Source organism: Myotis brandtii, unplaced genomic scaffold (genome assembly GCF_000412655.1).
Source record: "Myotis brandtii unplaced genomic scaffold, ASM41265v1 scaffold733, whole genome shotgun sequence".
Lineage (NCBI taxonomy): Eukaryota > Metazoa > Chordata > Mammalia > Chiroptera > Vespertilionidae > Myotis > Myotis brandtii.
The window spans coordinates 1951723-1974659 of record NW_005370908.1 but is presented as its reverse complement, the minus strand read 5'-3'; the positions used below and the strand labels follow the sequence as shown (position 1 = coordinate 1974659).

The following is a 22937-nucleotide window of genomic DNA, read 5'->3' as shown; positions in this document are numbered from 1 at the left end:
CATAGATAGAAAATTAAACTAGAAAGCAAGAGAAAGGAAAAGGAAAGGAATTGTTACACAAATTTACTGAGCACCTACCATGGGTCAGACATAATGCAAAGTCTGTTTTCTCATTTCATCCTTCAAACAACTCTGTCCGCCATGCATTAGGATCACAACGGAACCACAATACGTCTACACAGCACTAATTTACAGATTAGGAGACTGAGACCCAGACATACCTAGAGATATATCTAAGGTCACACAAGTAATGGGGACGGGGAGCTAGAATGTGTGTTTGCAATAAAGCGTCAATGATGTTTAGATGCTATTATAAACTACCTCCCCAAACTAGTCTTTGCTTTTCTAACTCTTTGGCAATTGGAAGAATAGGATAAATAACTATAATGAATCACATATTTGCATATAATTTCCCCCCGCCTATAAAGACTACCCACTCGATTCCCAGACATTTGAGGGGAACACTTATATTTTCACTCCCCTTTGAATTGTGATTTCTTAATTTTCTCTTCCATTTATACCCCAGCCAACTCTAATAAAAACGCACAGCATAAATATGCAATGTGTAATTGGAGAAACAGAACCTCGGAGGAAGAGTGATGGAACAGAGAGGAAATAAACCTAAATCTGTCAGGCGACTGGGAGTGGTTCTCATTTTGGAGCACTCATCTAGGAAAAGCCAGAAGCAGCCGAGGAAATAATGAGAAACAAGTGCAACAGGGCACAGATGAGTTTGCAGGCACCTCAGCAAGAAGTAATCTGCAGAATCCCTCCTGCCTTACATTTCGTCTTTATTCCTCCGTTGCATGTTTCCTTGTCTTTACTGTCCACTCAAGTCCACATCTCATCTTGTAAATAGCCATTGATCGAATATGATGCTTTACTTAGATTAATCAGATTCCTGTCAACAACATATAGACAGCCAAACTGCTGAAAACAGATGGTATTAAAAAAAAAAAGAAGTCTGCATAATGAATATTAACTGGGCCCTAAGAAGCACGTTCTGTTTCAGCCTGTTTAGCTAGTCAATGCAGCACGACGTTGGACACTTGTCTCTTAAGTTGCACGTTTTAGAAAAAAATGCCCGGCTTCTGGCAGCAGCTGCTGATGTTCCTATTTTCGGCAGACGTGAGCCAATCTCGGGTGATTTCACAGTACAAGTGTCTCTTTCCTCCAAACATGGCAGGAGCAAAGTAGTAAATATACCCGGATACTCCCCAAACTCTGAAATTTAAAACAAAAATAGTCCTTTGACTTGATATTAAATCTTTAATATTAGTTTCAATAGCTATGTCATGCATTGCCATTAACTGGGCAGCTTAAAATAGCACACAGTAATTATGTTACAGTTTTCATGGATCAAAAGCTTGGCTGGGTTCTGTGCTCAGGGTCTCACATGGCTGCAATTATGGTATCAGCCAGGCTACATTTTTTTTTATTTTATTACTTTATTTTTATTTTAATTACAGTTGACATACAATATTATATTAATTTCAGGTGTGCAACATAGTGATTAGTCATTTCTATGCCTTATAAAGTGGTCCACTTACCACAATAAGTCCAGTAACCTGTCACTGTACATAGTTATTACGATATTATTGACTATGTGCCCTATGCTGTACATTATGTCCCTGTGACTTATTTTATAACTGGCAGTTTGTACTTCTTAGTCCTCTTCACTTTTTTCACCTGCCACCCTCCCTACTCCCCTCCCCTCTGGCAACTATCAGTTTGTTCTCTGTATATATGAGTTTGCTTCTGTTTTATTTGTTATTGGTTTTGTTTATTAGATTTCACATGTAAGTGAAACCATACAGTATTTCTCTTCATCTGATTTATTTCACTTAGAATAATATCCTCTAGGTCCATTCATGTTGTTGCAAGTGGCAAGATTTCATTTTTTATGGCTGAGTAATAATCCATTGTATGTATATATATGCCCTCTACCACTTCCACCACTCCCCTTGCAATCACCACACTGTTGTCCATGTCCATGAGTTCTCTCTCTCTCTTTTTTCTTCTTTTTCTCCACACCTTCTTTCATACACTTATCTATTGATGGACACTGAGGTTGCTTTCATGTCTTGGCTATTATAAATAGGGGTGCATAGAATTTTTCAAATTACTGTTTCCTATTTATTCAGATAAATACCCAGAAGTGAAATGGCTAAATCATATGATAGTTGTATTTTTAATTGTTTGAGGAATCTTCATACTGTTTTCCATAGTGACTGCACAAGTATACAGGTTATATTCTTATCTTGAGGGTTGACTGGGGATGAATCTTCTCCCAAGCTCACTTGGGTCATTGGCAGAATTCATTGCCTTCCAGCTGTTGTACTTAAGGCCCAACTTTTTGCTGGCCATCAGCTGGAGGCAATCATAAGATAAGGTCTCAGGTAAAGCAACCTAAGCAAGTCACAGATTGTTGGGGATGAATCTTCTCCCAAGCTCACTTGGGTCATTGACAGAATTCATTGCCTTCCAGCTGTTGCACTTAGGGCCCAAGTTTTTGCTGGCCATCAGCTGGAGGCAATCATAATACCTAGAAGCTGCCTAAAGTTCCTTTCCACATGGACTTCCTCAACATGGTTATTTGTTTCACAAGCCAGCTGGCAGCATCTTTCTCAATTCTAAGATAAGGTCTCAGGTAAAGCAATCTAAGCAAATCACAGGTTGCGCCTACATTCAAAGTGAGGAGATAACACAAGGTGTGAACACCATGAAGTGAGAATTATTGAAAGGGGAGGTTTCACCCTGGGTTCTGTCCATCCTTAAGTGTTGATTATAAGACCAAGAAGTCTTAGATTTAAAAATAAAAGGATCCCTTAATTCCCAGGTGGACATTCTATGGATAGATTTAGCGTGCTACAGATCCAGGCACTATGGAGGTTGTGGAGGACATATGTTGTGTACAATTTTGCACAATGGGATGCGTACCATACTTATGCTTACCGATGCATTAGTAGTAACACTGACCTTCAGCCAAGAGGAACTTGACCTTCAACATGGTACAATTATATTTTGATTTAGCGTGCTGCAGATCCAGGCATTATGGAGGTTGTGGAGGACATATGTTGTGTACAATTTTGCACAATGGGATGCGTGCCATACTTGTGCTTACCGATGCATTAGTAGTAACACTGACCTTCAACCAAGAGGAACTTGACCTTCAACCAAGAGGAACTTGACCTTCATCATGGTACAATTATATTTTGGAAAACATATTTATATAACTTCTTAGGTATATGAATTGAAATTATCAACTTCTTTGATAATTGAAATTACCAAAAGCCATGGCTCCATCAAGTCAAATGAAAACAAAGTCAAGAGCAGTCTTGGATGCCAGTTGTCTTATCGTTTAAGTAGTTGGCTGAGTCTCTCTGAGGAACATGCAAAGTTTAGGAATACTTATAGTCCTACAACTATACTTGCTGAAATTGTATATATTTTGGCCATCAAGTAAAAAGAATAAGATTTTCCCACCATTTATCACCTTTTATTTATTATTACTGATTCAGTAGACCATACAAATATTGTTACAATTTCTGATTACAGTCATACATGACATAATGATGTTTGGGTCAATGATGGACCATGTATAAGACAGTGGTCCCATCATAATAATAAAGAGCTAATATGCTAATGGTCGAGACGCGGTAATGTGTAATGACCAATCGAGGGAGGCTGCCTGCATACGTGGCCAGGTGTTGCTCCGGAGACAGGGTGGAAGCGGGGAGGCGCCCAGGGAAGGCGGGACCAGCCCGAGGCGACTCAAGGGACTGAGGGTGGGGCTTGAAGCCCGGCACCCAGCAGACCCAAGGCCTTCGTGGCAGCACTAAGGAGCAGCAAGCCAAGCGGTAGGAAGCAGCAAGCAGGTGGGCAGTAACAAGGGAGGGGTCCCGGACTGCAAGAGGGCACATGCTGGGCTAAGGGACCCCCCACCCATCCCCAGTGCATGAATTTCGTGCACCGGGCTCCTAGTAAGATTATAATAGGGCTGAAAAATTCCTATCAACTAGTGACACCATAGCCATCTTAGTGTTGTAGCACAATGCATTTTTCACATGTTTGTGATGATGCTGGTGTAAACAAACACACTGCCAGTCACATAAAAATATAGCACATACAATTATGTACAGTACAAAATACTTTATAATGATAATAAATGACCATGTTACTGATTGATGTATTACTATACTATACTTTTTATTGTTATCTTAGAATATACTCTTTGTACTATAAAAAAGCAGCTTGCTCTAAAACAGTATGCCATATTATCCTGGCAGCAGCCTCATACATCTTGTGTTTGCCATGTTTCTTGATTGCATTATTTTATCTTGTGCCTAATTTAATCTCTTGTTATTTATTTATCATGGCCCCTAAGCAGACAATATTCACTGCTAGTGTTGCCATTATGAGGCCACATCAAGCGATGGACCTGCAAATGTAATTAAAGTGATTAAGGACTACAGAAGTGGAAAATCACTGATGGCCATTGCTCTTTAGTCAGGCATCTCCCATTCTACCATAACTATGATCTTGAAGAACAAGAATAAAATGATGGAAGGCATAAAACAGTGGTTCTCAACCTTGGCAGCACATTAGAATCACCTGGGAATCTTTTTTAAATCCTGATTTCTGGGCCTCATCCTCCAGAAATTCTGTTTCTTTGTTACTAATGTTGTTGCCCCACTGCATAACAAAGAAACAGAATTTCCGGAGGAAGAGGCCCAGAAATCAGGATTTCAAAAAGATTCCCAGATGATTCTAATGTGCAGCCAAGGTTGAGAACCACTGCATTAAAACATCTGCTCCACTGAAGGCAATGAGACCTACAAAAATCCAAGAAGGGCCTATATCAGACGTGGAGAAGCTTCTAATGACCTGGCTTAAAGATTAGACACAGAAGCATATCCCTCTCAGCACCATGAAGATCATGGCCAAAGCAAAAAGTTTCTTTGTGATGTTGAAAGAAAAGGCTGAACCAGACTAGTATATGTTGAATGTACTGCTAGCTCAGGTGTTTTTAAGCAATTCAACATAATGTGAAAGTGAGTGGTGAGTCTGTGAGTGCTAATGTGAAGGCAGCTGAGGAATTTTGGGGAAATCTAGACATGCTACTTGTGGAGGAAAAATGCTTGCCAGAGCAAATATTCAATAGAGATGAAAGCTCCCTACTCTGGAAACAGATGCCTAAAAGGACTTTCATCCATAAGGAGACCAGGTTTTAAGGCTTTTAAGGACAGGATAACAACCTTGATTGGAGGCAATGTTGCAGGCTACAAATTGAAGCCCTTTGTGATCTTTGTGAGGAGAACCCCAGAGCCTTTCAAGCATATCAGTAACCACACACTGCCGGTGTACTGCGGTAGCAATAGAAGTCATGGATGACATAGTTCTTCTTCCTGAATTGCTAGGCCAAAAAAAAAAAAAATGGAGAAGTACTGTTTGAAGAACAACAACCTTTTGATATTTTTCTTACTGTTAATCAAGCTCTTGGATAGCCTCAAGGAGACCAGGTTTTAAGGCTTTTAAGGACAGGATAACAACCTTGATTGGAGGCAATGTTGCAGGCTACAAATTGAAGCCCTTTGTGATCTTTGTGAGGAGAACCCCAGAGCCTTTCAAGCATATCAGTAACCACACACTGCCTGTGTACCGCGGGAGCAATAGAAGTCATGGATGACATAGTTCTTCCTGAATTGCTAGGCCAGAAAAAAAAAATGGAGAAGTACTGTTTGAAGAACAACAACCTTTTGATATTTTGCTTATTGTTGATCAAGCTCTTGGATAGCCTCCTTTTATTGGTGATCTTCACTCCAATATCAAACTGGTGGTTCTCCCTCTACATGACATCTCTTAGATCCAACCAATGAATTAAGGAGTAAGAGCAGGTTTTAAGGCCTGCTACCTGAGGAGGACCTTTGCCCAGGCTATTGCTGCAACTGAGGAAGACATTGAGAAGATACTTATGCAATTCTAGAAGGATTACAACATCTAGATTGCACCAGGAGCCTTGTTTGGGATAGATGTGATGTTAACAAAGGAGCATACGAATGGCATCTGGAAGAAAACACTCAAGAGGTTCATCTATGACTTCAAAGAATTTGCCAAAGATGAAGAGGTTGCAAAAGTTAACAACAGTGTGGTTGTGATGGCAATCAACTTTAACCTCGGTGTGGATAAGGACAATATTGAGGAAGCCCTAGAGTGGTTCCTGAGAAACTGACTAATGAGGAGTTATTGGAACTAGGACAGGAATGCATAGCTAAAGAAGAGGCAAGACAAAAGGAAACTGCAAGAGAAGAAAAAGAAGAACCCCCAAGAAAATTCATAGGGAAGGGTTTAACAGAAGCTTTTGCAGACCTTAATGGTCTCCTTGACATTTGAAAACATGGACTCCAACACCAAACGGATTTCATTAATACACAGGACTATTCATGGTGAATTATCAGTTTACAAGCAAATATATGATGAAAAACAATAACAACAACAACAAAACAAGCAAAACCACCATGGACATATTTCAGAAAAGAGTGACACCTCCTCAAAATGAGACGCAAGCAGGTTTTTTGGCAATTTTCCAGGAAAAGACAGTGTTTTCATAGGAGATGACAGTTCTGTGTGTGTTGTGTTATGACATCTGAAGACCTTCCAGTGGGATAAGACATGGAGGTGGTAGACAGTGATATTGTTGATCCTGACTCTGTAGACCTAAGCCAATGTGTTCATCTGTGTATTTCAGTTTTCAACAAGAAAATAATAATATTTAAGTAAAAAAATAACAATAATTTAAAAAATTCCAAAATCTTATCGAATAAGGATATAAAAATATCTTGTAAAACTGTAAAATATGTTTATGTTTCAAGTGTTATTGTAAAATAGATTTAATGTTTAAAAATTTAAAGGTTTATAAAGTAAAAAAGTTACAGTATATGTCAGATGGTCATAAGAATTAATACCAAAAGTAAAGTGGACAGAGAACAGAGAGTGATGGGAAAAGGTTGCCTTTCTAAGGTTGAATTCGTGTGAGTACTACATCAAAAGAATTTCTAAATAGTTTTCCAGGGAAAAATTTATGCAGAAGGCATTAATCATCACTGATCATCTGTTTGGTTAAGACATGACTTTTAATCTCTGGAGCTTATGTTTACTGTATATGGGCTTTTGTTGGTGTTTCTTATAATTTATTTTCTTTCCAGTTGAGAAAACTTTAGGTCTTCAGAAATTAGTTCCAATCCATTAAGATTAAAGGTGATCAATGGTCTTGCTTCTGAAGAATGTCAGAATCATTTAAGGGGAACCTCGTTCCACTATTGCCCAGTTAACAGTTTCATAGTTGAATTGAAAGGGGGAATTGCGTGCCTGGAATTCTTTAGGAAGAAAAATCCAATGACTCCAAAATAGAGCAAACTAGAAAGAAACACTACTGGAAAAAAGACACACACCCCCTCCCCCCCAAAGAAAACTGTGAACTCTAATTCTCTCTAATCAGTTGGTTGTCTGAGGTTTCTCAAAGCAACTGAGCTGCTTTAAGAAACCTCAGAAAATATAAATATTTTATAAAAGCTCTGAGTTTCACTCAAAGGGGCATAATTTTCTTTTGCCTGTATCTACAGCACTCTATGTAGAGATTTGCAAAATATGACGTTTTTGTCAAATTCCAGATAGCATGTAATTGTCACTGTTCACTCCATGGTCCAATGAGTACAGTACTTTTCTTATCTTCTTCTGTTTTAGGAACTTGGTTAATCTACTTAGACATCATCTCATGAAAGGGAAAGGATTTTCTTGCATCTAATTTTTAAGATTTTTCAATATAATGAAAATTTGACTGAGATGATGTATTTTGTTCTTATTTTGCATTTTATTGTGTTTTGGTCTGCTCCAACTAAATCAGCAAACTCTTCAAACTACACATGCTCAAGTATTGACTCTAAAAACATCAGTTATTTCAAAAACTGTCACAAGGATGTCCTCCTCTCAATGACTGATTCACAGGGAGCAACCTTAAAAGCAGGCAGAGAGAGGTCCTTTCACCAAGATGTTCGAGGAAAACACGTTCTTATGGGATGTGCACAGTCTGTTAAATATGGGAAAGGCTTACATTTGCATTGAATCTACAAAGATATATAGTGAAAAATAATGAAGGTTCAAAATTTTACTGGGGTAATTTCTGTTTTCATATTAGTTGAATTCATGTGCATAATGAGACCAAGTCATTGCAAGTAACTGAATTAGGTACAGTTGGAATTGTCCCATGAAAAGTTTTATTTTCGTTCTTGCATGATCAGTTAGCTATCAGCAATCCCCACCTGTCCCTCCACAAGGACCGTCTATTCTAAGCTGCTGTTAAGGTTTCCCACTACTGCTACTGCTATTTGACCTATATGCCATGGAGAGTAAATAACAGAACAAAGAAGGGGGAAATTGATTTCCCAGAAATGTTGCCAAATTACCTTGCTAAGAAGCAAAGTCAATGGGAGCGGTAAGGGTAAAGAGAAGTGCAAATTTCAAGGCATAATGATCCCATTCAAAACATGATCAGATTCCTTTGAAATGAGAGCTCATTTCTGGAACCTAACAATACAATTAACTAATGATTCCTCTTTTTCTCATTGTTATTAGCCACTTTCAGATAGATCAGTGGTTCTTAACAAGGGACGATTTTGTGCTGTAGGAGACACTTGGCAATGTCATGGTAGGAGTAAAGGTCATCTTTTCAATGATTTTGTATTGGCTAGAGAAAAATTGAATAAATATTGAATAAATAACTTTATCTTTTCCCTATGCACAAACTGATTGGCATCAACACCCAAACTCACCTAATTGCAGAACAATGTGTTTTTCTGCCTTATGGGATCAACTTATTTGCCTGTACCCAAGACCTTATCTTTAATAAGAGATGCCAAGCACTGTGTGAAGGATATAAAAATGAGCAAAACATCTTCCTTGACCTCATGGAGCTCACAGTCTAGTGAGAAGCTGAAAGCAAGTTTAACCTCCACTGGAAACTAGGAATCAACATTTTTGACTGGTAGGGTGAAGATTAGTAACTGAATATAAGCCTGAGGAGACAGGTGAAGGTTACTCATTAAAGCCAATCAGAGAAGGAGCTCACTAACAAGAGAGAGGTCTGACTTTTGTTTCCGAGGGCCCAGCTGAGATTGAAGTATGTCCATTTGTTGTGGTGCCCATAAGCACAGACATTCTGTTTTCTTCAGCATGAACTCTGCCACCTGGGTTTAGGAATAGCAAAGCACATAGTAGTTCAACTAGAGATGAAATCTGGCGGAGTTTGTAGAGGAAATGTGGGTCAAGGGGATCCACAATGCTGGTTCAGGTGTTGAACCATGGAATTCATGCCGGATAGAAAAGAAATAGGTACCAGGAGAAAACCATTTGGGTTGCAAGAAAATTGAGAACAAAGTGAGATGAATTCAGAAGGCCAAGAAACAGGGCGGGTGTGGGGGAAGCAGATAAAAGGAGAATGTGGTCTGAGGTTCAGACACTAGGATGATTATTCCTGTGTAATGGAGCAGATAATGGTGAAGGCAAGACACAGGTGTGGCCCTGAGAACAGGTGACAGAAGCATAATGAACATCAGTGTTACTGAAGTCAAGGAGACAGAGCTTTATGATGAATCATCTAGGCAGATTTTGAAGTAATTCTGGTCCCAGCATCCTTACTGGAGAAGAGGGCATAACCAGTGATGGAAACAGATAGAGCATATAGTTGAGTATCAATGGCCAGTTAGTTTGTTTGGTTTGGTTTATGAGTTGTTATGGACTGAATATTTGAGTCCTTCCATAATTAAAATGTTGAACCCTGATTTCTAATGTAATGATATTTAGAGGTGGGGTCTTTGGTAGGTAATTAGGTTTCGATTAGTTTGTAAATGTGAGACTCCAATTATGGGATTAGTGTTCTCATAAAAAGAGAAAGAGATCCCTGACTGGTGTGGCTCAGTTGGCTGGGAAGTCATTCCGTACACCAAAAGGTTTGACAATTCCTGATCCTGGCATATACCTGGATTACAGTTTCAATCCCTGGCCAGGGTGCATGCAGGAGGCAGGTCATCAATATTTCTCTCTTTCTCCCTTCCTCTCTCTAAAAATCAAATTTTTAAAAAAGAGGAAGAGAGACCAGAGCTGTCTCTGTGCCATCTGAGGACACCACAAGGAGGTGGCTGTCTGCATGCCAAGAAGAGAGCCTTACTGGGAACAACTGGCTAGCGCCCTAGTCTTGAATATTTCAGCCACAAGAACTGTGAGAAATAAATTCTGTTGTTGAAGCTAACCAAACTCGGAGAACTGTGCCCTGTCCTCCACCCCATCTGTATCATATATTATAGGCCATGGATTGTCAAGGAGAGGCATTGCATTTCCAGAATTAACCTACACCTGCTAATTTTTAGTTTTTTTAATAGCTTTGCATTTGTTTATGCTAATCTGAATGAAATATGTAGAAAGGGCAGTCTCAGAATCAAAAACAGGGATTTGGTCTAACACAAATTCTGATAGGCAGGCACAATGTATAGGCTACATGATCTTTATAAAGTAATGGGGGAAGACAACTCTCTCCTGGGAGCAAAGCCTTGGTAAAACAGGAATATGCAGGGCTTGTCTGTCCACAGAGAGTAGAAAAAACTAGCCTCACGTCCAGCTCCATCTGCAGCACACTGACTGAGTGTGGCCCCGTCCACAGATGAACTTCATCAAGTGTGAAAATCATCCTGGGACCGTGGGAGACACATCATTAGTAGGGAAAATATATATCTTTGCTGCAGCTCAAGGAGATGCAGCCCATTGAAATGAAGATGATGAGGGCCAAACAAAAGAACTGCAATAGAAAATATGCCACTGGACCATCAGAAGAGGAGACAGAACGCTGCCCTTTGTCGTTACTTGTCACGGCAGTGACAGACTATAAAATGCCCACTGCTCCACAATTCTATTCTCGTCACTTTCGGAGCCAACTTCTGTTCTGGCAGATGCTTGGCATGTTTTAGACATATGATTTATTGCCTCATTTAATCAAGACTGTGCAGGAAACAACATTTTTTTTTTTTGCTAAATTACAATCTGTCACTTTTCACTTAATCTTAGTGATGGAAGTGACATATACATATGTGTACTTATATATGTATATATGTGTATGTACATACATAAAATTCCCCCCAGAACACTATTCATTTCTTCATAAGATTTTTAAATAATTTATATTCCTTCCTCCAGCCCAAGAACAAGAAATGTATGCAATACTGTCAAATATAAATGCAGTCATCCTGTATTAGTGTTTTTTTGTTTGTTTTTTTTCAGTTTTTATTGTCATGGAAAAAACCCAGCCTGAGCAGATTCCAGTACTAATAAATGACCCAGCTATGGAGGTTATTGGCAATTTAAAGGCCATATCATTTCATTTTCCTTTCCATTTTGCTAATATATTTTACATTCTCTTGGGAATGCCTTCTAAAACTGGGAAGCGCTCCGGCTGAAGGGGAACCATGTACCCAGCAAGTAAGCTACATTTCCTGAAAATAAGAATACCCACTTCAACATGACTCCCTGGCACATTGATTAAGTTAAAATGAAGTGCAAGTAGCAAATGCTGGGTTGTGTCTAACCTAGGGAGGTGGGGGGAAAAAAATGCTTTCTAGAGTTCAGTGGTAAATAGGCAATTCATTTTGACATAACGAGGAAAAGTGATGTTAACAGCCAGAGGTCAGGGGAAACCAAGATGGAAAAGACTATTAGATCATTTTCTCCGTTCCCTGGAGAAGAGAGCCAAATTATATTTCATAGTGCTGGGTCCAGTTTAGCTTTCAATTACTCACGCAAGGGGCTTTCACCACTTTAGACATTTTCCAGGACCTGTATTTCTTCCTGACCCCCACATTCCTGGATATATTGGCAAAGTATGACCCTTAGTCAGAATTAACCCTGCAGGGACCACAAAAGTACTCTGTGCTCACAATTAGATCGCAACTCATTTTCTCTTCTCTGTCAGTGAACCTCAAAGTCATTTCTTTGGTGATAACTCCCTTTGTCCTTTGCTACTCCAGCTCCACATTCTGTTTTCACACCACAACCCTTTTACTCTGAGTCTATACAAGAGCTATGCAGAAGAGTCCCCCTAAAACACAATTTCTGCCTGTTTCCAAAGGTAAATGATCATGGTATCTAGCACAATGCTATTCATACGGATCTCCAAGATGGTCTTGAATGAATGAATAAAAGGTATGGATTCAAGAGAGAATGGCCTTTTAAAAAAATGAAATCTTGCCATTTGCAACAGCATGGATGGACCTAGAGGGTATTATGCTCAATGAAATTAGTCAGAGAAAGACAAATACCATATGATTTCATTTGTATGTGGATTCAAAGAACAATATAAAGGAACAAACAAAACAGAAACGTTCATAGACACAGAGAACAGACTGATGGTTGACAGAGGGGAGGGGGGTTGGAGGACTGGGTGAAAAAGGGGAAGGGATTGAGAAGTACAGATTGCTAGTTACAAAATAGTCATGGGGATGTAAAGTACAGCACAGGGAATATAGTCGATGACATTGTAATCACTATGTATGGTGCCAGGTGGTTCCTGAAAATATCAGGGGGAAACTTCGTAAAGTATATGATTATCTAACCATTACCCTGTACATCTAACTCTATACAAAATAATATTAAACGTAAACTGTAATTGAAAACTAAATAAATACCCAGAGAGAATGGGAGGAAATGAAGTGGAGACTGCAAAACATCCTGCTGAACACTAGTAGCTGAAAGGCACCGAAGCGGCAGGAGGGTGTGGGTCAAAGACGATAAAGGACATTGTACATTTTTGCTGGAAGATGGAAGGACTCAGTAGAAAGACCAAAGATGAGCATACAGGGAAGAGATGGGGCACCTGCAGAAGCATGCTCTGGAGCAGATGAGAAAAGATGTGACCAAGTGCACAAATGAGAAGATGGCCTTACAAGGGCACACAGTCCATTCCATTATCAGGAGAGAAGGGAGAGCATACGAAGAGAGGTGAAATGGTTTGGCAATTTCGTGGTGTGAGAGGTGGCCTCAGTTCTCTTTCAATAAAGAAGAGAATGGATTTTATGGGCATTGACGTCATCGTGGCCACTCCAAATTCTTTGACTCCCATAGTAAATGAAGACTGAGTTCTCAGTCTCTCCTAATTAGATACATTTACACAGCCTTTTCACATAAGCAGGCTCACACCCTATGATGCTCTAGTTTCCACTCTTGGAATCTCTCCTCAGGAAAATGATAGATTCAGAAAACACTTAGTCATCAAAATATCCATTATATATTAGTTATAATAGTAATAGCTGTAATCATGTAAATAGCCTAAATAAAAAATAAGGATAAATTATGACACACTTAGAATAATATTTTTGGATAATAACATGGAATATTTCCATGTTAGAATTAAAAGAACATGTATGCTCTAAATATAAGCACAAAAATTAAGGAAAATATGAATAGTGACCTTTCTTCAGTTTCATCTATGTATATAAAAAGCCAGTGTCCGTGACGACTGTGACGTCCAAATGACCGGTCGCCATGAGGTGCATTGAGCACCTCTCAGTCCCTTCTCCCCCCGACCCAAGGGCCCGCGAGCAGGGTGGGGTGGGACTAGGGACTGGTGAGTGGGCTGAACAGCTGACCTCTTGATCCCTGCCCCTGGCCCGCAGGCTCCAATGGATCAACGATGGTGAACGGGGGAATTGGGGTGGGTGGCGGGAGGACCAGGCTGGCTGTCAGGCCATTGGGATCACTAGCTCATTCCCAGCTGCTCGTGGGCTCAGGCCTACGGGAACACAGGCACCAGCAACTTCACCTCCATGCACATGCGCTGGGCCAGCCGCTGATGGAACACGCTGCCCACTCGGGGCTGCTCATGCTGGGGTGGGTAGGTCGCAGGCGCGCCCCACAGCTTCCATCAACACCTTAAGCCCCAGCAGCAGTGGCAGCGACGGCGGCGCCCATGTGAGCGGCCCCGAGCGGGCAGCGTGTTCCATCAGCAGCCGGCCCAGCGTACGTGCATGGAGGTGAAGTCGCCGGTGCCTGCTTTCCCGCAGGCCTGAACCCCCAAGCAGCCGGGGATGAGCTGGTGATCCCAATGGCCTGACAGCCCGGTGGCAGAGGCGGCGTTCAGCCTGGGGACTGGCGAGCGGGCAGAAGATGGCCCTGATTGCAGGAGGCTAGGCTCTAGGGACCCTTCCCGCACAATTTCATGCACTGGGCCTCTAGTTGAGGTATAATTGACATAAAATTGTAAGATACTTAAAGTGTACAATGTGATGATTTGATATACTTACACATTGTCAAAGGATTCTCTCCATCAAGTTAATTAACACATCCATCACCTCACACAGTTACCTCAGGGGTGCGGCGGACATGCTCTTAGCAAACTTCAATTGTAAAATACAGGATTGCCAACTAGAGTCACCATGTTTTGCATTATGTCCACAGACCTTATTCATCTTACAGCTGGAAGTTTGTAAATTTGACCAACTTCTCCCTATTTTCTCCACACCCCAGACCCTGGCAACCACTTTTCTATTCTCTATTTCTAAGAATTGGACTTATTTTAAGATTCTCTATATAAGTGGAACTGTGCAGTGTTTGGCTTTCTCTGTTTGGCTTAAGGGTGATTAACTTTTGGCGATAAAACTCTTAGTGATTTTTTCTCATTTTTTCTACTTTCCTAAAATTTTCAGGTTCTCTATAATAACTGCATATTATTACTATAAGCACTTTATTCCCTAAATTAAATTTCTTGTTCTTTATAAATATTTCTGATAAATACACTTGGGCTCCAGCTTTCTTTATTCCCCTGAGATATAATGGCTGACATTTATTGAGTATTTACAATATTCCAGGTACTCTTTTACTGTGTGATCAAAGGCAAATTTCTTAACCTTTCTGACCTTCATTTTCTTCATTTGTAAATTAATATCATCTTTCTCATCTGTAGAATGAGAACCTAATAAATTAATACATGAATATACTTTGAATAAATATTATAAGCACTCCATAACTGTGGACATAATCAGTATTATTATGTTCATATATTACTTTGTCATATTTTGCTACTTATTCTATTGTGGGATTTTTTGTTGTTCAAAAAATATGAGACATACTCTTGGTACTCTCAATATTTTCTTTTTAAATATTAAACCAAAACAATATCTAACATGGTCCCTTTCCTTTTTATTCTTTAATAACATTACAAGAAACAGAGCAGTTCCTGCAGAGGACAGACGTCTAACAGATCAATTTTCCTCAACAAAGACAGACAGCCCATTTCCTGCGTGTCTCCTTCTATATTGCAGTACAAGATTATTGTTAGAAACTGGGAGTTTTCAGTAGCCTTGGGAACAGGACCAATTCCCAGATATTTAATTTAGTTCTGGTCTCATCTAAATTGAAATTTTGACATAGCATTTTTCTCACACTAACAGTTTAGAGGAATTCTTTCCAATTTGTCTTTATTTATTGTGAAGTCAAGTCAAATCCCAAAAGTCTTTATGGCTGTTTTGACAGTCATCCGGGACATTATTCAATCACTCACACAAACATGCTAATTTGAGACTGAGGGTCCCTATTGCTCTGCCCAGGGAACATTCCCACCCAGAAATTCCAGTGGATGCTTTTTAGGAAGCTGAAGAAAAACAAAATGACTTTAGCATGTATGTTTGAATGACACTAACATGTTTTTTAACAGGGAAAAAATACAGAATTGAAAGTACTTTTAAGAGGGCACAGTTGTTATTGCCTTCATTTGCTATCTGTGCTGCTCTATGGCATTTTGGAGTTGATTTGTATTTGTTTTTGGTTTTTGTTCTACCTGAATTTTACAAGAAGTTGTTGAAATAGTCAGAGAATTGTGAAATTTATGAATGGGACTTTTGCCATTAAGGACTTCAGAGGGTAAAAGCATAAATATACTGGTTCTTTTGATGTTTTTTCCTTAATTGAACGTATTTTTTTAAGTAGTTGCCTCTTATCTCAAGATAGATTATCTTATGCAATGAACATTTTTGACACCCTTAGAGATTAAATGAACGATTGAAAGATAAGGGATGAGTTTTCTTGGAAGAGAGAAGATAAGATTGTTAGAAGATATGTTGGTAAACTTGGGCGGATTAGTTAAGGACTAAGCTTTAATGTGAAACAGAAACTCTGGACACTGGCCTTTGCTTTGGTCTTACTGAAGACACAGTTGGGCTTTTTCCATAGTGGGATGGACTGAGATGGAACATTGGGGACCCAGAAGGGGAACTCCTTTGATTTTGCATCACGAATAAACCTTGCTACACCACAGTCTCCCATACATGCATCCCTGAAATGCTTTTTCTGCAATCCCATGAAAGAGCCTAATTTTGACCGACAGTAGCACCATTATGCACTGTTGATGAGACTGTAAAATGGAACAGCTATTATGAAAAACAGTGTGAAGTTTGCTCAAAAAAATAAAAATAGAATTATCACATAATCTAGCAATTCTTGTAGAGTATATCCAAAATAATTGAAACTAGAGTCTTAAAGGGATGTTTGTATACCTATATTCATAGCAGCATTATTCACAGTAGCCCAAAGGTGGAAACAACCAAAATGCCCATTGACAGATGAATAGATAAACAAAACAGGACATATATGTACAATGGTATATATTATTCAGCCTTGAAAAAAAAGGAAATTCTGACATGTGTCACAACATAGATAATCCTTGAGAGCATTATGCTAAGTGAAATAAGCCAATCACAAAAAGACAAATAGTATGATTCTACTTAGAAAATAAAAAGTTCTCATTCTAGTTTCCTATAAACAGATTTATTAAAAACTATATATTATAATCAGATTACTTTTATTCATTCACAGATGTCCTTTCATTGTGACTTGAAAATTATAAAATGTGTAGAAAAATATCATATAATATTGTAGAAATGAATCTAAAAATTGTTCATACAAAAGAAATGCAAAATATTTTTAATAAAAGCCATCTCCACTATCCCCAGTAACTCCCTTGCATGAAACTCTAATTTGCTAATTAGACTGATGATACCTGTCTTCACTGTACATTTTGGGTAATTAGATGTTACAACTGAACTACTAAGAGAGAATGGACCCCTCAAAAGGGCAGTCAGTTAGGTCATTATTCTGAGTCAAAACAACCAAATTATTATTACCAGGAAGTTCAAACTAGAGGAATTGGTCTGAACATTTAGTGTGCTCAATTTGGGGTCAAACCCTTTGTGTTGAGCAAATTCACACCATACAATCGTATTAGTACATTAAAACAGGCTTTGGTAAAAGGAAAATACACATAATCAAGAAGTTTACATAGAGGGAAAGGAACATGTGGAGATAGTCCCCACTGAGTTCCAGAGACTTTCCCAAGAAACTAAAAAGTGTGGAAGTCTAAATTCAAAGTTGGGACAACCACTCCCAGGTGACCTAGAGCCCTTTGATTCTCACTATAGGACACCTGGAAAGCGACTATCATCTAGAGCAGTGGTTCTCAACCTGTGGGTCGCCAACCTGTGGGTCGCGATCCCTTCAGGGGTCGAATGACCCTTTCACAGGGGTCGCCTAAGACCATTGGAAAACACATATATAATTACATATTGTTTTTGTGATTAATCACTATGCTTTAATTATGTTCAATTTGTAACAATGAAAATACACCCTGCATATCAGATATTTACATTACGATTCATAACCCTAGCAAAATTACAGTTATGAAGTAGCAACGAAAATAATTTTATGGTTGGGGGTCACCACAACATGAGGAACTGTATTAAAGGGTCGCAGCATTAGGAAGGTTGAGAACCACTGATCTAGAGCCACTTACTCTTCCTTTCCCCCATTTCCCCCATGGAAGGTGCATTAGTCATTAAGGGTCAGGAAGAAAGAAGCAATGTTCCTGTACCACCTAGATGATACTCATAGAAAAACAATGAGGCCCTGGCCAGGAAGCTCAGTTAGTTAGAGTGTCATTCCAATGCCCAAAGGTTGTGGGTTTGAGCCCCAGTCAGGGCACATACAAGAATCAACCAATGAATGAATACAGAAGTGGAACAACAAAATCAATCTCTCTCTGTCTCTCTCTCTGTCTCTCTCTCTCCCCCTCCCCCCAATCAATAAATAAATTTAAATAAAAGAACATGAGGCTTACAGAAAGAACTACTTTAATGCATTCAACAAATGTTCATGATCTATTTCCAATCCCCAATGACTGTTGGGACACTGTTTTCAGGAGACAATACATTCTGTGATCCAAACAACTGACAGACAAATAAAGCTATAGAATGACACTTGTACCACTAATCCTGGTCATTGGTGATACAGAAGGATTTCAGTGCCTGAATAAATTACAGTAATGAGATTATAAAGGTTTCTTAAACACTTATGACTGTGGGAAGTCCTGGCAGAACCCAGTGCGTACAAGACTGGCACACACAGAGCTCTTGACCACTTACCACTCAGTCACTGGCTTTGATTGACCAACTGGATGGTGAGTCTCTGTTTTATTTCCCTAACAAGATTGTCAAGCTGCAGTGTTATTCGCAGGTGGCGCTGGGTTGCATAGACCTTTGGAATCTTTCTTTTCAGCTTACACAGAGGGAAAGCAGGGAGAAGGAACCAAAGGGGCAGGAGTAGGTCCTCTGCTCAGCACACGTTTCAGAGCAGAGAGAGAGAAGGTGGAGCCTACCTGTTGGTTGAAATATGGCAATATTACTGTAAAGCCATATGTGTTTGTTTATTGATGGTCAAAACCTTTTTTTTAAATAAATAGAAGCTGATGGTTACCAAAATCTCACCAAAAAAATAGAAAAATCATTACTTTTCATTTCTCAGGCTCAGTATTCTCAAAGGCACTTCTGATGCTAGAAATGCTACTTTTCTTCTTAAGTACAAGTGACTTACTGAGGTCTCCACTTAGTGACTTAATAAATGTTTGTTGAATGAGTACTGTCAGGTCTTTAACCAAAGCTTGATGCTCCACCACACTCTAAGAGGGGAATGAAAAACACCAATATTGTCTATATTTTGTAGGTGAGGAAATTCAGGCTCAGAAAGTCTGCATGACTACTCATACATTTCACTGTCACAGACGCCCTCCTCCCCCTCCCAACCACCCAGGTCTGTTCTGACTCCAAATCCTGTCACCTTTGCTTCTTGTAATCTGATCTCCATATCTTTGTTCATTACAGGAAAGATGAAATAGAGAGAAACATATTTTGGGCTAAAACACTCTTGTAAAAGGTTCCACTAGTGTTCTTTTATAGTAAAAATGAAAAAGCTAAATATTTTTTTTTCACTTGACCCATTTGTAAAACATAGTTTATAGGGCAGTCAAAAAAAATGGAAATGGGTTTAAAAAAAAACTCTACTACATTAATACTAAAAGGAAGCAATAAAAATAAAAATAAACCCTTAGGTACAGAGAAACTCCAATGCAGAGTACTCCTGACATCTGTTAAACTGGGTAGTAGGGAAGGGATCATACATCCCTACATGAATCCCTGTTGCTACAAATCATAGGGAGACTTAGTAAAAATATGCTTTTGATTGCAGACATACAGAGAAAGTTTGCAAGTGAAAACTAAAGAAGATACTGCACTAAGATTCTGTTTCAGGGAACATTAGACTATACTTTTCAGGAACTCCAATGAAGCCCTCCTAATGTCTTAGAAATGGGAAGGTAAATGCAGAGGCTGTCAACTATATGAGTTCATATCCCACAAAAAGCCACCAAATGCACTTACTTGGCACAAAAAGAACTGAGAGATTGGTGCATTGTATCACAGCCAGTGGGAAATGTTTTATTCTATAAATAAGTTATCAGAGACGATTTTGTTTTTAATCAGGAAAAAAAAACCTTTCCAAATTTTTGTTTTCTAATCTTAAATAGCTAAGTTAAAAATCACTGTCATTGATAGCATCTGCTCTTGCCTCTCTATATCTAATATTCACAGAAAGTCAGCACTTTTTCACTTCAAATCAGAAGCCAGATGCTGGTCTTGCTTACCAGTTTGCTATTACCTTGAGGGGAGAGAGGACAAAGCTGTTAGGGTCTTGTTAATTCGAGAGATATATTTCCTTTTTGTTGTCTTACATGCATTATTTTCAACACAGAGAATACTAGGCAACGAGCCCATAAGCTGCAATGTTCATTTGACTTTACTAAGCAGGAGGGGTTGGGGTTGCCATGCCCTTCTGGGCAGGTGCAGGCCAGGAGTGAGCTGCTGGGCCTCTGGCCAGCAGAAACTGCATAGGAGAGCTGTGGTGTGTCCCTGTCTGCTACCGTGTCCAAACCGAGGGCAGGGTGTGCAGTTTATGAAGCACTTTGGAAAGTGGAAAGTATGAAACCTTCTCAACATAAAATCCTAGCATTCCCCCTCCAGAGAGGAGAGGAGAAAAATGGACGCAAGCTTTGATTCATCACTCACATGCCCTCCATGCACAGACACCTGCAATGCGGCTGCAACTGACGTTCTGTGTCTGCAAGCTTTGATTCATCACTCACATGCCCTCCATGCACCTGCAATGCGGCTGCAACTGACGTTCTGTGTCCTCTCTGTGCATTCTCCACTTCCTCCCTAGAACACTTGAAGGAGAAGTTAGAGGAGTACATGGCCAGGTTTTCCAAAGTGAGGATCGTTCGCACCAAGAAAAGGGAAGGGCTCATCCGGACCCGCCTCTTGGGGGCATCCATGGCCAGAGGAGAAGTCCTGACCTTCCTGGACTCCCACTGCGAGGTCAACGTGAACTGGCTGCCCCCGCTCCTGAGTGAGTACACAGCTGATGGGGCCTCCTGGCAGCTTTCAGAAGGAGTGCGGGGTTTGCTTCCACTTAGTTTGCAACCTACAAAGGCTAAAGACCCCCCTCCTGCAGTTTTTACAGTGGGAGCCTTGAATTCTACCTTAACCCTTGCTGAGGACAAATGGGTAACTAGAAAACTGCATTAAAATTGCCATTTTGGAGAATGTCATCTGTAATCTATCGTATGGTTTGAAAGGGTTTCACTTATCTTAGACGTGCTCTTTGATTGTAGTTGTGTTCGCTGGGTAAATGCTAAAAGAAAAAAGTATTCAAAAATGCTATCTATGACAACAGTACGCTTAAAATTCACACACATACCTCGCCTACACATGCACAGTTTAACAATTATTACAGGATTATTAAGAGATGAGGAAAGAAAATTATTCAGTCCCTGTATGCAGTTGAATTGTAAGCTCCCTGGCATTGTCTAGGGTTTATAATGCCAGTTCTTTTCACTTTGGCACTAACCTAGATCCCGAAATAGAGAATCCCCCACATTTAAGCAGAACCCCCTGAAACATTCAGGGTTGGGATCCAAATGACAGGTCTTACTGCTCCTAATATGATTACGAGGAGGGAAAAGACTCTGTGACATTGCACTCAAAAGGTTAGAAACTGGAAGCCATTCAAGTTCAAGGTAGAAAACCAATGTGTGGCTCAGTGTGAGCTTGACTATTTTTTTTTAATGTCACAATGAAGTCAGATATAAAGTCTAGTAGTGGATAAGGGACAAATTGTAAGCTTGAAAAAAAAGTGTGTTTCTAAAAGTTCCTGCTGGGCGCATATTGTACTCCTTCCTATTGTTCAAGATTTCACTAATTCAATTTTTACTGTGAATAATCTCTGGCTTTGGAGCTAAAGCCAGTAACAACTGCCTTCACAATAGCTGCCTCAGAGGGAATGATTTGCTATTGGCTACTGTGTAGGATTTCAGCTAGAACTAGCAAAGAGCCATTAGTAAAAGACAAGGGGCAGGGGGCGGGGATCAATTGATCTATATAGGATTAAGAGCAGAAAAGGTCCATCAACTAACAAACACCCAACCACATTGCCCAATCCACGCACCCCTGCACAGATGACTGCCCAGCCATCCTAATCAACAGGAATGTTTCAGTGCTCCTGCAGCCACAGACTCCTCTGAGCTTTTAATTAAAAATACCTTGTCCAAGGACATAGCAATTTAGAGTTTCATCAGCAACAGTGAGATTCCCTCAAACGGAATTTGATCTATATGGTGTGGAATACCCAGGGAAGTCAGCAAAAGGCCTAATTTATTTATGAACCACAGCACTCCCTAAATGCCAATTATCAAGCCTCTGAATGTTCGTATGAATCTAACAAGAAAGAAAATAGATGGAAAAAAGAGAGAGAGAAAAGAGAAACCCACTTTTTCTCATTAAAGCATTTCATTTCCTGTAGGCCTGATGGATAAGAAATGATTCAAGCTCAGGATCACTATCTTTTTTTATTTTCCTTTATCAGTGTCTTGACACATCATCCAAAATGAAAAAACAGGCGGAGTCACACGGATTCTTGACTCATTTTTCACCTTGGGATTATACCTGAATTTCAATTTCCCATTAAGAGTCTGTTTTGTTTGATCCCTGGAAATTGAAATGTAGGCATAAGTCTTAGATGAAAAATTAGTCATGCTGCTTTCACTCTAAGCGAGTATGGCTGGATGAGAGCTGAAAGGAAATTTGAAGGGAGAGTTGACAGTTAATTTAACAGAGTCATTCTCTTTGGGTCACCTTGGGACTCCTTGTTGGTCAAGGAACTTGTAAATCAGCCAGATTCTGAATTTGATTGAAGAAAGCCACTGAAACCTTCATACAAAAATACCTGCAGGGGTGATAGGAAAAAATATGTTGGACACAGTGATGACAGTCTCCTCTGTCAAAGACATCTATGGGGAAACACCATTTAGATAGAGATTAAAATCCATTATGAGGCTTGCCCAGGTGAAAATGGGTGCTTATAGAGCCCTTAGTGGAGATTAACTTGATATTAGTGCTGGGGGCCTCTCTGCCTTCTAATTAGCTAAAAATAAAAATAAGAACTCCAGGCTCACTGAGACCAACATT

At 39.7% G+C, this 22937-nt stretch overlaps 1 protein-coding gene across 1 annotated transcript in view; it reads left to right on the top strand.

Moving 5' to 3' along the window:
* GALNTL6 (polypeptide N-acetylgalactosaminyltransferase-like 6) overlaps positions 1 to 22937 on the top strand; it is a 612339-nt gene that overhangs the window by 413443 nt on the left and 175959 nt on the right. The window contains exon 4 of the mRNA XM_014530359.1: positions 20635 to 20820. Coding sequence (XP_014385845.1) covers positions 20635 to 20820 — 186 coding nt within the window. The remainder of the gene's footprint in view (positions 1 to 20634; positions 20821 to 22937) is intronic.